The sequence below is a fragment of the Lepidochelys kempii genome, chromosome 18 (assembly GCF_965140285.1).
Source record: "Lepidochelys kempii isolate rLepKem1 chromosome 18, rLepKem1.hap1, whole genome shotgun sequence".
In the NCBI taxonomy this organism is placed as follows: Eukaryota; Metazoa; Chordata; order Testudines; family Cheloniidae; genus Lepidochelys; species Lepidochelys kempii.
This window is the reverse complement of record NC_136397.1, coordinates 10611253-10626358: the sequence shown is the minus strand read 5'-3', so window position 1 is coordinate 10626358 and position 15106 is coordinate 10611253. Positions and strand designations below refer to the sequence as shown.

Below are 15106 nucleotides of genomic sequence, written 5' to 3'. Positions count from 1 at the left end.
ACTGGAAACCTAAACGTATTGACATCTGCCGTGAGAGGAGGGTTGATCTGATTATAGCCATGGTGTAGGGATCAGGAGACCCAGTGTCTATTCCCCACTCTGCCACTGACATCCTTGGGCATGTCACATAGCTTCTCTGTGCCTGGGTTCCCCATATTAAAGCTGGGGGTCAATGGCACTTCACGTGAGGATAATACATTACAGAGTGTGAGGCACTCAGATACTACAGTGACACAGGATAATGAGTACTGTAGATAGAGAGATGCCCCAAGAACCGATCAATTCATGGGCAGTTTCTCCATACAGATAACAGTAAGAAAGCCACATAATGTATCTAGCACCAACAGTGTGATAGGCACTATACTGGCAGGTCTGGAGGAGCCCGGCTTCCTGCCCCCAAAGGACGGAAATGCTTTTTACCACCTCTCAAGAACCATCTCCTCCAATGCAACAGAAGCGAGTAAATGATGGGGAAACCCAAGGTGTGATTGTCAGAACTAGCCCCATTTAATATCCCAAACCGTCATTACCTGGGAAATGTTTGGAAAACCCAAAGATGGATTTTGGAAGGAAAAGTTTGGTGGGACCCATACGCAGCAGCCTGGTGAGTTTCCAGCAGGACGGGCTTTACTAGGGCTGTGAAAAAGTTCTTACATACAGTTTCTAGCTTCCCAATTACTTTGGAGCTGAAAGAGAAGGTGGCAGTGGGGGAGGGGAATTGTTTTTGGGTCTTCATATTTTTGTGGCTGGGGAGCTCTAATTATTGCTCCCAAGTGCCCAATGTTCTCCCCATCTCACCACCTGAAAAAAGGCAACTTCGATAAGGGTCTAATAATATGCCAAAGCCAGTCCCTTCAATGCAGGCCCTTCCCACGCCTTTGCCCCTTTGGCCACACGGCCAAAGTCCTTCCTCACCCTTGCCTCCCCCACATAACCTAACCCTCAAACCCAGGCCCTGGCGGCTTTACCCTAAAGTCCCATCCTTCCACTGTAACATCAGAGGCTCCTGGAGGACTTTGTGGACTAGGAGTTCCCCATGAATTACTGGGGCAGAGATTTACACACACACACACACACACACACCCAAATTCAGGTAATTTTCTCTTCCATCCACATTTTTGTGACCAGGACTCAAGATAGCGGGAGAGCAAACAGCTGCAACAAACAAAATCCAGCTCATGCAGCACTCCCCAGACAAGGCAGAGCTGAAGCCAGCATCTCAAGGTCCATCTTTTTTTAGCACTTGCACACACAGGAAAATGTCCCATGGGTGTGAAAACTTCCCACTGGTGACTGAGCCACACGCCCCCTGCTCCAGGCTGTATCTCCAAGAGATAAGCCGCACAGCCATATAAGGGGGCTCAGAAGAGGCTCTGCTCCTGACACAGCTACAGGGCACCATGATCCAGATCCTGTTTGCCACCCTGACGCTGGCCGCTGGGGGTATGTATACCGCCTAATCGTAGGTTTTCATCTGTTTTACAAACCGCAGACTTCGAGCTTGAGCCTGTGGTCCTGACACTGACCAGGAGACTGGAGGTGCTCAGATATCAGAGTAATGGGTGCAGTGTAAGGGTCAGAATAGACTATGGCTTAGAAACGTCTGTACTGATAGAAAGGGCGCCAGATCGGTCCCCTAAGTTCAAACATGTGTTACACAAAGATCAGGTCGGTTTTGGTTGGTGGCTTGGTTGGTTCTGATTTCTAAAGCGGACCTCATCTTGTGTCTCTTGCAGCCCTCAGTTGTGGGAATCCCGCCTACCCACCTCTCTTGAACAGAGTGGTTGGAGGAGACGATGCAAGACCATTCAGCTGGCCCTGGCAGGTTAGTGATTCCCGGGTTTCCTTAGCCCACTCCAGGATACCTTGAGCCACGTTGCCTTCCCATTACGCTGGGCCTTGCTTTGCTCAGCCTGCACGCGCGTTGATGGCATTTCCCTGTCTGATATGCGATAACTTTTGAACACGGTATCCGATCAATTCCAAACTTCCAGGGAACGTTCTAGGCATCAGTGGTCAGAGCCCTACTGAGTTTAGTGAAAATTGGAAAACGAGAAGGCAGAAAAGTGGAGGATACCTGGAGCCCCCGGCATCTGGTTAGCAGACCCAGCAGTTACAGCTGGTTCTATAATAATAGACATAGATCAGGGAAGTGGTTGATGGCAGCCATTGACCCCTTCCAGTGTAACAACACACCACAGATCTCAGCCCTGCCCAGCATCCCAATGGAGCAGAAGGTTTTGATCCCCTGAAGGACTTTGCTCCCACATGGAAAGAAAAGAAATAATTTAAGAAATTATACAAGCGGGATTATTTACATATGTCCCTGACGTGAGGGGGACGGGAGGGCAGCACACAAGGAGCTTAGGGGGTAGAATGGGGAATGCAACTTAAGGACCCCTGGTGGGTGTGTGAGCTGAGCCTACAGAAGCAACAAAGTGAGAGACCGTGTAGGTGTATCCTGGCTGTATTCTAAATGGGACACACTACAAGGCCAACTGGCCTTGTGCTTAAGGTGCAAGAAGAGGTGTGAGAACTGAGTTCTATCCCCAGCTCTGCCACAGACTCACTGCCTGCCCTAAAGCAAGTCACTTAGCACCCAATCCAGCTCCCATTGAAATCAGTGAGGAGGAGGAACGCTCCCTGGCTTCAGTGGGTGTGGGAACGGGCTCTCTTTGCGCCCAGAGCCATGTGATGAGCCCTTTGATAAGCTTGTCAATAAATAGCAAACAAGGAGCATGCTGGGAAATGATCCTGACATGCTATTTTGGGACACGGCACCTCCATTTCTGATCCTCATCCCAAGGGCGCGTGTCGGGATTCATTTGCTAATGCTGGAGCTCCTCGTACGGAGTGTGCTAAAGACTAGTTACCAATTAATGACTACTATTAATCACAACATCCCAGATGGTTGTGCAGCGTTACTGTGCTCTTTTCAAGAACTAACTGGGGAGCGAAGCGATTCCCGTCTGCAGCTGACAGGTCAGCTAAGTGTCAAAGCCTGCTCGGATCCATCAGGATGAAAGCTCTGGAGGAATAAGAGATCGATGTCATTATATTTTGCTAGGTCTGCAGAGCCATGCTCGGCAAGTAACCGGTGTCTCAAAATAGGGACTATTTAACTCCTAGAATACATTTTAAAAATTGCACTTATTTAGCTCTTCACCTGTCGAAAGGTTAATAAATAACACCCCTGTACCGTTGATACAATCCCCATGGCATATTTGGGCAACTGTGGCAGAGAAGCTGAGCAACCTACCTATGGTCACACAATGAGTCAAAGGTAGAACCGAACCGACAATGCGGGATCACAATCCCAGATCCCTATTTCCCTAGATTCCATTTCCATGATCAGGCCACAGGCCCACTAAACCCAGTGAAATATTTAAAAAACAAAAGCCCCAAACCACTTACAGGGACCTATTTCTGCATAGAGTGACAAAGAGGTCTTTCATGAATCCATTTCTTCTGTAGCAAATACAACCCTCTGTTTGGCCCGTGCTTAGTAAATAGCTTTGGGAAAGCAACAGTGAATGAAACTTTGGAAAAAAGCCTTTTCACAAGCGTGTGATCTAGACACGGAGCACTTGGGTGCTCAGCTTTTCACCTTCCCAACAGAAGGAGAGGTCGATCAGTGATTAGGATTCTTACCGTATCGTTCCTAGGTCTCCGTGACATTCAGTGCCAATGGTGGCTGGTATCACACCTGTGGGGGAACCCTCATTGCACCCAACTGGGTCCTGACAGCTGCTCACTGCATCAGGTACGTTAGCTGCCAAAGCCTGGACAATCATTTCTTTTAAGTCAACGTGCAGAAAGCTGTAAATGCTCTGCGAGAAAGAGAAAGCCAATGCATATTAATAACAAAAGGGACAGGTGCCAGTGCAGGAGCCACCTCCCCAGTAGTTAAGTGATTCCTTCAGCCTCCACTATCTCCGAAACTTTCAGACACATTCACCTGAGCTGCTGACCACTTGTGGCTATTGAAGAGTCCACAGCAGTTTCTGTAAGAGTCCAAGTGAATTAACCCCAGTGTCCTAGTCAGATTCCAGCTGTTGCAACTGAATTCAATTCAACGCCTCTAAATTGCTCTGTGGCACAGCTGTGCGTTTCTTAACAGCTGCCTTGCTCGACCTAACAGTGTCTCCCCCACCAAAAAGGTAACAACATCTAGATCGTGTCTCTGGCAGTGGCCCCTACCTGATGAGTCACTGGAAGGGGAAAACTTCCTTCCTCGTCCCCTGCCTGTGCCATTCCCTGCACTGTTGACTTTATTTTTGCATGTATAACAATACATATTAGGTATTAAATTGTCCAGCCCCTTTTAAAATCAGCCGTGTTCTCTTTACAAGCACATGTAGCAGTGAGTTCCATAGGTTAACTAGCGCACCCACTTCCATGAGGAAATCGTCCCTTTGGATTTAAAGTCACCTGCCATCAATTTCAGTGAGAGCTTCTTGTTCTCAGATTATGGGATGCTGTAAAAATGAGGGGCGTGATCAGCTTTGACTTCATCACCTTAAATGCCTCGGTCAAGGCCAGCTGCCTACCCAGCCCCGCAGTACAGGCCTGTTTCCCGTACACACATGCACTGCGGCTGGTTACTACCACTCCAGTCACGGAAAGCATCGTCAGAGCAGATATGAGCCCAGATATGGGCGGGCTGTGTGTGAGGTCAGATGGCCAGGGTGCACAATACTCTTCCACACACCTCTCTACCAGTGGAGATGCTTTCGTAATAGACATTATCACACTACCAGAGAGGCCTTTGGAATTGCTCAGATGTGCCAGGAAATGGCAGCCTCAAGCTCGAAGATCAGCTGGGGCCCACGTTTAGCGGGAATCTTGGCAGGAGGCAGAGGAGCATGTGGAGATGCAGCCTCTAGTGACTATAGGTTCCAGCATGCAATGCTCCGTCCTAAACCAACGGCTGTTAATGTAGATCAATGCATGCTGGCCCCTGCAGTTCTCCGAGGGTTCCCACTGGAGACCCTTAGGCTGCATTTGGCCGCCCTTCCCAAAGAGGTGTGTGACTGCACAGCAAGCCAGAAGTTACACAGCTAAGCACGTCTCCCTGTTCCTTTTCCTCCCCAGCTCTTCTCGGACCTATCTAGTGTTTCTTGGCAAATTTGACCTAAATGTTGCTGAAGAAGGATCGACTGCCATCAGTCCACAAAAAATCATTGTCCATAAAGGCTGGAACGAAGACAATGTCGCAGACGGGTAAGTTGATAGAAGCTGTTGGTACAAAGTATGAGAGATAGGGCCCCAAACCAAACACCCCTGCACAGTGGGCAGCTCCAAATCTGGAGCCAGTTATTACAGCATAGGCCAGAGGTCCCCTAACTGTGGGTGAAGGACCATTCTGGGGGGGGGGGCGCAGCTGGGGCCTGGGCCAGCCCCCGCCCCATGAGGGGTGGGGAGGGACCGCCACCCAGCTCCTCTCCTGGCCCCAGCCCCAACTGTTGGCCCCGTGCCCAGGGCCCCACTCCCAGCCCCACACCTGGGGCCCCGGCAGTCATCCTAGGCCCCCAGCTGAGGCTCCGCTCCCGGCCCCAGCCCCGCTCAGGCCTCCAACTTTGGCCCCCTTACCCCATCCGCATCCCCCCCACCCAGAGCTGTGGCCCTGTTTCCAGCCTGGGGGAGAGGGGGGTGCAGACTGGCATAAGGGGGGGGGATGCGAGGTAAAAAGTTTGGGGGAACACCAGCATAGGCTCATACTGATTATTCCAAAATACCAGGAGACTGGATGTGGGGAGCGGTGAACCCTTTCCCCAGTTCAAACCCTTGTCCCATTATGGAGGATGGAGGTCTGGCTCAGCGATCAGATGCCCATGACCCGCAGAGAGACAGATGCCAGTGCAGGAGCCACCTCCCTAACAATTAAGTGATTAAGTGATAGTTAAGTGATTCCTTCAGCCTCCACTATCTCCGAAACTTTCAGACACATTCACCTGAGCTGCTGACCACTTGTGGCTATTGAAGAGTCCACAGCAGTTTCTGTAAGAGTCCAAGTGAATTAACCCCAGTGTCCTAGTCAGATTCCAGCTGTTGCAACTGAATTCAATTCAACGCCTCTAAACTGCTCCGTGGCACAGCTGTGCATTGCTTAACAGCTGCCTTGCTCGACCCAACAGTGTCTCCTGCATCTTAGAAGTGGGTGAGGGGAGCTCTCACCAGACAGGTGTGTGGAGAGGTTCAATTAATGTATGTAAAGTATTATTAGTAACTTGGATTGAGGCCACGTTGCTGAAGGACTCCTTGGTTCTGCTGAAGTCCTAGTGCATTAGCTCCGTGAATCAGCTCCATTTCCAACTTTCTACGCGTTTCATCCCCAAGTATGTGGCCAAGCCCAGCTCCCCAAGGCAGTAGTACAAGAACTAGGACGTCAGAATGGCCATACTGCCTCAGACCAATGGTCCATCTAGTCTAATATCTTGTCTTCTGATAGTGGCCAATGCCAGATGCCTCAGGGGGAATGAACACAACAGGGCAATCATCGAGTGACAGTCAGAGGCTTAGGGACACCCAGAGCACAGGGCTGCATCCCTGACCATCTTAGTTAATAGCCATCGACGGACCTGTCCTCCAGGAACTTATCTAGTTGTTTTTTGAACCCCATTATAGTTTTGACCTTCACAACATCCCCTGACTGTGTTGTATGAAGAAGTATTTCCTTATGTTTGTTTTAAACTTGCTGCCTATTAATGAGCCCTGGTTCTTGTGTTACATGAAGGAGTAAATAACACATTCTCCACACCAGTCATGATTTCACAGACCTCAGTCATATCCCCTCTTTGTCGCTTCTTTTCCAAGCTGAAAGGTCCCAGCCTTCTTAATCTCTCCTCATACAGAAGCTGTTCCATACCCCTAATGATTGTTATTGACCTTCTGTGCCTTTTCCAATTCTACTATATCTGTTTTGAGATGGGGTGACCAGAACTGCACGCAGTATTCACATGTGTGCATACCAGGGATGAATAGAATGGCATTGTGCTCTTACGATAACTGCCGAGGGTCAAGCCGCCTCCCTTAGAGGTCTGAATACCAAGCAGTTAAGAAACTTACTACATTATGTTATCTACCAAATGTAGGGCTGAACACCATTAAACAGAGCCAGACTATGTCCAACTGCAGCCGACACTTATAGATTCCACTGGTTTATTACACCTCAGTCTAGCAGTTACAGGGCACAATATCATGATGTTTATTGAGGCTCGGGAAGGCTTGAAAAGTTACTTAGATGCTGCCCCGTTTGGAGAGGAAAGGCACAGCACACTGCCCTGCTGTGAGGGTGATGGGAAGGGAAGGGATTTGGCAAACCCCTAGTGTTAAAAAGAAATACAAATAACTATCCTGGAATCATTGGTGCTCACGCACAACAGACGAGCCCTTGTATGTTTGGATGCTGACTTGGGAATGAACTGAAACATAAAGACCTCACAGGCCTCACTTACCTCACACAACTCCTGGTGCCCCAACAGGGCCGGGGGGCATTAAGGCATGAGTTTGAAATGGACTACAGGCCGCACTGACTGGAGGAGGAGCGTGTATGCATCTTGAACCCAAAGGTCTCACTCCCCCGGCCCCGACAGAACACCTGCCCCAGCCTGACGAGGAAGCCTCTGGCTGAAAGGCCAGTTTCTGGGAGTCTCTGAGTAGAAGGATGAGTCGGTAACAGCATGGGCACCTCCTTAGGGAGATGCCCACCCACCACAGGGAGCTGAACAGAAACGAATGCTTTAAATCAGGGAACCTTGATAAACCGGAGGCTCTCGGAGGCTCTCCATGTATTCTCCAGAAGCTCTCATAGTCACAGGCTGAGGTTACGCCAAAGCTTGACAGAGACAGGTCAAGCCTCTCAAACTGAGCCCTATGTGGGCAGAGGAGCTGCAGATGCTGGTGCCTGGATTTCCACACGGCTTTTGGGCCATGGGGAAGGAAAATCAAGGTGCTCCACTAGGGCCTATGGGCACCGAGGCATGTGTTAGTGTCTGTTATGGGCAACACCAAGGGGTGGGACCCCCTCTGCCATGCCCTGAGGACGTTCCTTCCCTCCTCCTCCCGCTAAAGGCAGGGCCCCTCTTTCGAATAGGCGGAGCACTCTATAAATGCTACGTATTCATGGGTCTGTGTTTTCTTCCACTCTCCCTCTGTGCACGCTCCCTCCTCAACCCCGGCTTCTGAACACAGCAACGACATCGCTTTGATCAAACTCTCCCAGAGCGTTGCTCTGAGCAATCAAATCCAGCCGGCCTGCCTCCCTCCGGCAAACAGTCTCCTGGCCTCTGGCGTCATCTGCTACGTAACTGGATGGGGAAGGCTGTACAGTAAGTGTTAATACAGTTCTCAGTGGTAACATCTCCTTTGGGATTGACTGGAATAAGGTTCTTTTTTCTGGTCCCCCTCAGCCCTCAATTCAAAGAGAGAGCTGACCAGGGTCTGGCGCCACTCCTGCACTAGAGATGTTTCTGCATTTTCCTTGCAGAATGTTTAGCTTTTGTCAGGACCCCAGCTGAGGCCTCGAGGTGCAATTGTAACCCAAGTGAGAGTGGTTTGAAGGCTGCTGGGGCTGCTAGTGCTCATGGAAGAGTTGAAAAGCCACTTTAAAGAAGTGAATGTTAGAGTGGGACAGCCAGCCTGGCACAGGGAAGCCCCTGTGCAGAGAACGGGTACAATGCAGGCAACAGCCTCGTGCTTCAATCCTGACCAGGATGCATCACCTAGAGAGGTGAGAGCACAGAGCAGGGATCCTGGCCTATTCATTCCTTGGCCTGTTCGCTGACGCTACCGCCAGTAAGGTGTTGATATGTGAATGTTAAAGTGCTCGGCCACCAGCTGATTTCCCATGTGATATAGGCAGAGAGCCATTGTTAAAATGGACGAGGATTATCCATCTAGTTCAGACACTTTTCTGAAGGAGGGATGCGCTAAGGACTGGATTCTGCAACCCCTCTGTGCTTGGAATCCCTGTTGACTCTTGTACCTGGATGTGTCATTTGCTGTTTCTTGACTGCCAGGAGCTAATGCTACTCCCTTGTTTCTGTTCCCTTCCAGCAAACGGTGCTTTCCCAAATAAACTGCAGCAAGGGCCATTGGCTGTGGTGGATTACGCCACCTGTTCCCTGCCTAGCTGGTGGGGTAGCACAGTGAAACACACCATGGTCTGTGCAGGCGGCGACGGAGTGATCTCCAGCTGCAACGTGAGTCCGGAGAACTTGGCATTTATGGGCATGGCTTTAGAGAGTTCTCCATTATAGGAAGGGACTCTGAAGATGAGGCAGGGTACTAGGACCTACCCATTCTAGATGGGCGTTGAAACCCCTTCGTAGAGGTTGATAGCAATTAACGTGTTGAAGGACTATTTAATAAACACATTTCTATACCCCCACCTACAAGAGGGACCCACCACAAACCCCTGAATCCAAACACCACCTGCATGTTGGACCTGAACATGGCAGCTGGGAGCCATCTCATAAGACAAAACCTATATTCATTTCATTCACACTCCTGCCTTTCTCCCATGTCCCATCTCCAATTATATGAGACCCCTGTCAATGACTTCTCTTCTCATGCACCATAGAAAGACGTGGATTTTTCCAATCTGGAGTTCAATGACTGTGCCTCTCCTTCCTTGCAGGGGGACTCTGGTGGCCCACTGAACTGCAGAGGTGCTGACGGCAAGTGGGAAGTTCATGGCATAGTCAGCTTTGGCTCCGCACTAGGCTGTAATTATTACCGCAAACCCTCCGTCTTCACTCGGGTCTCGGCTTTCAACAACTGGATTGCTACGGTAAGGGTCTAGTGTCTGCTGCTGAGCAAGAACAAACTCTGCTGTGAACTTCTAAATGGTCATTCGGGGTAAAACAAAACAAAATACCCGCAAAACAGTTCAAGACCGAGGGTTTGTCCATTTGGGTACATAGGCCAGCAGTAGCTTCCAATGTGGACACCCCGTAATAGCTAGTGCACTTTAAATTCACCCCCTAACTTATTCCATTGTAACGTCACCACGTAGACAATCCCTTAACACAACAAGAGAGACTGTTGTCTTGTTTCTAGAGAATTAGTTCCTGCAGCAAAGGTGAGGTGTCTTCCGGTTGAATGCAACTATCCAAATGATCTTCATTTCTAACCAAAGTTCAGACATTTTGGAATAAATCTGGCACAATTTTATATTAAGGCTATATTTGTAGAATTTTAATAAATGTTAATTGATGTCCACCAACTTAATTATCTATCATCTATTATTATGATAATCAGTAACACTTACTGCTCCTGGCTATAATGTTCTTATCAAATATTTATTAACTATAAATGAACCCTTAATGTAAAGGATGACACAGAAGCCAAATCACCTGTCTTAAATCCTTAGGAAGAGAGAGGGTTGTAGGACTGGTTTATGTATTTAAAGGGACAATTTGGAGAGTCTGGATGTCCCTGTTCACAGATTTCCTTTGTTTTCTGGTCTGATTTCCCCCTCACACATTGTGTTTTACACTTTCTGCAGGTTATGGCAAACAACTAACCTGAAGAGCCATGGACAACTAACCCTGTGCTGGGGGAGGGGAAGCAATTTTGCTACTTGAAATAAAGTTGTAATCATGAAATTCCTATCTGAGGTGCTGAAGGAATCTGTGTATAATAAATAACCAACGTTTGTTTGCAACGGACATGTAAAGCCTGTGCCTCGGGGAAAGGGAGGGTTTAGGATGAAGCATATGACACGGTGGTAGGGCGTTATGCAATGGAGTATTTTCTTCCATTAGATAAACCCCATCGTGACCGAAAGTGGAAGAAGAAGCAAGACACAAGAATGGGGGAACAGGACGGGGGGCGGGCGCTCACCCAGAGCCATCTCCTTCCACAGTGGTTGACATGAGAAATGTGTGTTGTCACCCTGGTGTCCCCACACTCCCTTCTAATGCCACATTCCCATACTAGTTTCCAGCTGCCAACTCTCCCTTTGCCTTTCACCTGAGCACGGGGGAATGATAAGAACTATAAATCCCAAGAACCTGGCAATGCTCTCAAAATACGCAACGCAGAGCTCCTGGCCGTTCCCCTATTCAGTGGTTTGATGCTGTTATTCGTTGGGTTATGTCTGGCTATTGGAAATGATCCTGGAGCGGCTGCTGGCTGAAGAACATGCTGTAGAGCAGGGAACCACCTGAAAGCCACTTTGAAATATCAGGGAGGCTTTTAAAGACGAAGGATAATTTCTGATGATACATTTTTACCCTTTTAAGGGGAATGGAGCCCATGGTGCTTCTCTCTCCCCAGCAGCCCATAAATCTCATACCAACTGGAGTTTCATGCACACCTGCAGAGGGGAAAACACAAGCCAGTGTTCATTTTTCTACCACTATAAAATTTAACCCACTTGGAAAGAATTAGGGAAAGGCCATAAATTTACCCCGTCTGCCTTGAGCTTTCAGAGCCGGGAACTACTGAACAGAAACAGCCTGGAAGGACTGAGGGCCACCTACATTCCCATTGCCTTTAGTCAAATGATCCTAACAAAGGAGCTCTGATGCTCCAAAAAGGAGCAAAACCGAAGACAGACAATTGGTCAATTCAGTCCTGCACATGTGAGCAAGGATCAGGATGAGCCATAGCCTGGGGAACGTTCCGACTCAAAGCCAACTGGCTACGGGAAGCTGCAAGGGGGCAAAGGAAGGGGGCAAAGGACAATAAGCGCTTACAGTAGCAGTAACTTACTTGGATTTCGAGAGACCACGTTTTAGCACAGCAAAGGGAATGTACGGTAGCAAACCGCAGCGCTCCAGATTCTCCCCTCTCGTGCAGAGTCCCTCACCAACCTTAGCCCTGCCATATCACTTGTCCAGAAGGCGTGTGTTGCTTAGCTGCAGCTCCCTGTGACACATGACAGGGCCCCCCAGCTCCATTTCCCACAGATAAGTCTTCTGCTTCCCTCTCCCCGGAGGAGCATTAACAGTGCAGGTGCCAGGCATACCTTGTTTCTAAAGTAAAGCCAATCAGACTCGTACATAAGACCAGCACCCAAGTGAGTCAGCTGCAGGGGGAAAGGGAGGGTTTAGGATGGAAGCATATGACACGGTGGCAGGGCGTTATACAATGGAGCATTTTCTTCCATTAGATAAAACCCAACATGAATGGAAGTGGAATATGAAGCACGACACAAGAATGGTGGTTGGGACTCACCCAGAGCCATCTCCTTCCACAGTGGTTGACATGAGGAATGTGTGTTGTCACCCTGGTGTCCCCACACTCCCTTCTAACGCCACATTCCTGTACTAGGCTCCAGCTGCCAACTCTCCCTTTGCCTCACACCTGAGCATGGGGGAATGATAAGAACTATAAATCCCAAGAACCTGGCAATGCTCTTGATGGGAACCCAAAATACGCAATGCAGAGCTCCCAGCACTTCCCCTTTCAGTGATTTGATGCCTTTACTCATTGTGTTATGGCCGACCGTTGGATGTGTTCCTGGAGCGGCCACTGGCTGAATTGCATGCCATAGAACAAGGAACCACCTGAAAGCCACTTTGAAATGTCAGTTAGGCTTTTTGAGAGTGATGATAATTTCTGATGATACAGTTTAACCTTTTTAAGGGGAATGGAGCCCATGATGCTTATCTCTTCCCAGCAGCCCATAAATCTCATAGCAACAGGAGTTCCATGTGCACCTGCAGAGGAGAAACACAAGCCAGTGTTCATTTTTCTACCACTATAAAATTTAACCGATTTGGAAAGAGTTAGTAAAAGGCCATAAATTCACCCTCTCTGCCTTGAGCTTTCAGAGCCAGGAACTACCCATTAGAAACAGCCTGGAAGGACTGAGGGCCACCTACATCCCCATTGCCTGTAGTCAAATGATCCTAACAAAGAAGCTCTGATGCTCCAGAAAGGAGCAAAACCGAAGCCAGACAATTGGTCAATTCAGTCCTACACACGTGAGCAAGAATCAGGATGAGCTATGGCCTGGGAAAAGTTCCGACTCAAAGCCAGATGGATGAAAGGTGCCATATTTGTAAGCAGGGTCTGAATGAATGCTCCCTTTGCAGCTAGCTTGGAGGGGGAGAGACTTTGGTTGTGTTTATGTAAATACAGTTTGCTCCTGCTCTGCTTAGATATTCAGCAGACAGAGTGGTGTCAAAGTGATCAACTTTGGCTGGTGTTGGGTTACAAATCACCTTAATACTGAATGCAGGGGTAGTGAAATATGATTACCAATGTTGTAATAATTGTAAGAATACAGGGAAGCGGGACTGTGCTTAACCTGTCCTAAATGAGGGAGTCACACTAAGTTGAAAAAACCTCGCTAAGCCAGGAGCATGAATGCCAGAGTCCTGAGAAAGTAAGAGGGGTGGAGACAGATATCTAAGTCAGAAGACTGCAAACCGTTTCGAAGGGCTCTCCCCAAACTGGTTTAGTCTGTTTCTCCCCACTGTTCAAAGACTAGAGCTAAATAAGAACCTCTTTGTTATTTTAAATACTCAATCAGAGCTTAAAATCAGTTGTGATGGGGTCAATGACCGAGATCCCCTTGGGCCTGTCACCTGATGTGCTGAAATTACATCTGAGCCCATTTTCCCTGCCAGCTCATTTTCCCTGCCAGGGTTCCAGAACCCTGCCTTGTTGAGCCAGACACGCTAGCCTGCTGCAATACAGACTCCCACACAGACCCCCAAAGCTGCAGACTTTAACCAAAAACAGCTCAGCAGGTTACCTCTCCAACACCCAGTTCCCAATGGGATCCAAACCTCAAATAAATCCGTTTTACTCTGTATAAAGCTTATACAGGGTAAACTGAAAAATTGTCCGCCTTCTATAACGCTCATAGAGAGATGTGCACAGTTGTTTGCTCCCCCAGGTATCAATCATTTACTCTGGGTTCATTAGTAAACAAAAGTGATGTTATTAAGTATACAACATAGGATTTAAGTGGTTCCAAGCAATAACAGACAGAACAAAGTAAGTCACCAAGCAAAATAAAGCAAAAATATGCAAGTCTAAGCCTAATACATTAAGAAACTGATGACTGGTAATCTCTCACCCGCAGAGATGTTCCAATAAGCTTCTTTCACAGACTAGACTCCTTCCTAGTCTGGGCCCGATCCTTTCCCCGGTACAGTCCTTGTTAATTCCAGCAGACATTTCAGGTGGTAAGCAGGGGCTCTCTCATGACTGGCAGCCTCTTTGTCCTGCTCCACCCTCTTTTATAGCTTTGGCACAAGGAGGGAATCTTTTGTCTCTCTGGGTCCCCACCCCCTCCTTCTAAATGGAAAAATTTAAAATGGATTCCAGCATCATGTGGAATCATGTGCCTCCATTCTTCCTGGGCTGGCCCACATGTAGAGAGGCTGGTTTGCAACAGAGCTGTGACATTACTGACATAAACTGTGACCATACAGATCTATAGACCATATAGAACCAAGGTCCAATAGTTGCACCAAATCTTGTACAAAGAAGGTCAAGTAAGATGTGTATGGAAAGGTTGTAATTTGCTGGTCATGATTATACTGTCTGTATGTGTGTATCATTTTTGTATTTGAAGTTATGAATATTGGCTCTGTATTTGTAGCTCAATGTGTTTGAGTCTAAGTAGCCACAGTGAAGCATTTGGTCAACTTCTTGAGAAAGGCCTATTCTGAGTAAGTACCCAACCAAGAAACACTTAACTGACAATGGACTTTGGGAGACGTCAATCCACATCTGAGCTTTCCTGGGAACATTCAAACTAACGTGTAAACAATGGTGTCAGCCTGCAAAAAGCTGAATCATTCATGGACATGTGTCTTGTCCAGGTGGCTACAAAGTCCATCTTGTTGCTGTGATTTTGCACAGAAGAACAAAGGGGTTTCCGCCCACAAGAGAGAGAATATGAAAGGCCCTGGAAGCCTCTCCATTTTGTCTTCAGCTAGCTCAAGAGATGGTCTCTCCACCCCAAAGAGATGCCTTAAAGAAACTGGACCAAAGGACAGCAACTATGGGGGTTTGCATGATAAACTACAACATTGGTCTGAAAAGGATTGGGCCCAGACTAGGAAGGAGTCCAGTTTGAGAAAGAAGCATATTGGAACATCTCTGAGGGTGAGATTTACCTGTATTCAGTTTCCTA

At 48.2% G+C, this 15106-nt stretch overlaps 1 protein-coding gene across 1 annotated transcript; it reads left to right on the top strand.

Annotated features, from left to right (window-relative positions):
• Window positions 1-1400: 1400 nt before the first annotated feature.
• On the top strand, window positions 1401-10528 carry LOC140900215 (chymotrypsin-like elastase family member 2A). The gene is made up of 8 exons (XM_078849375.1): window positions 1401-1443; window positions 1737-1825; window positions 3666-3763; window positions 5095-5223; window positions 8194-8330; window positions 9058-9203; window positions 9641-9793; window positions 10511-10528. The coding sequence occupies exons 1-8, from the start codon at window positions 1401-1403 to the stop codon at window positions 10526-10528; spliced, it is 813 nt and encodes a 270-aa protein (XP_078705501.1).
• Window positions 10529-15106: the final 4578 nt, after the last annotated feature.

Excerpts from the sequence above, each read along its gene's own strand:
- LOC140900215 (XM_078849375.1), top strand. The coding sequence starts at position 1,401 with ATGATCCAGATCCTGTTTGCCACCCTGACGCTGGCCGCTGGGG. Across the intron at positions 1,444-1,736 it reads CCTGACGCTGGCCGCTGGGG|CCCTCAGTTGTGGGAATCCC; the intron begins GTATGTATACCG and ends TGTCTCTTGCAG. Across the intron at positions 8,331-9,057 it reads TGGATGGGGAAGGCTGTACA|CAAACGGTGCTTTCCCAAAT; the intron begins GTAAGTGTTAAT and ends GTTCCCTTCCAG.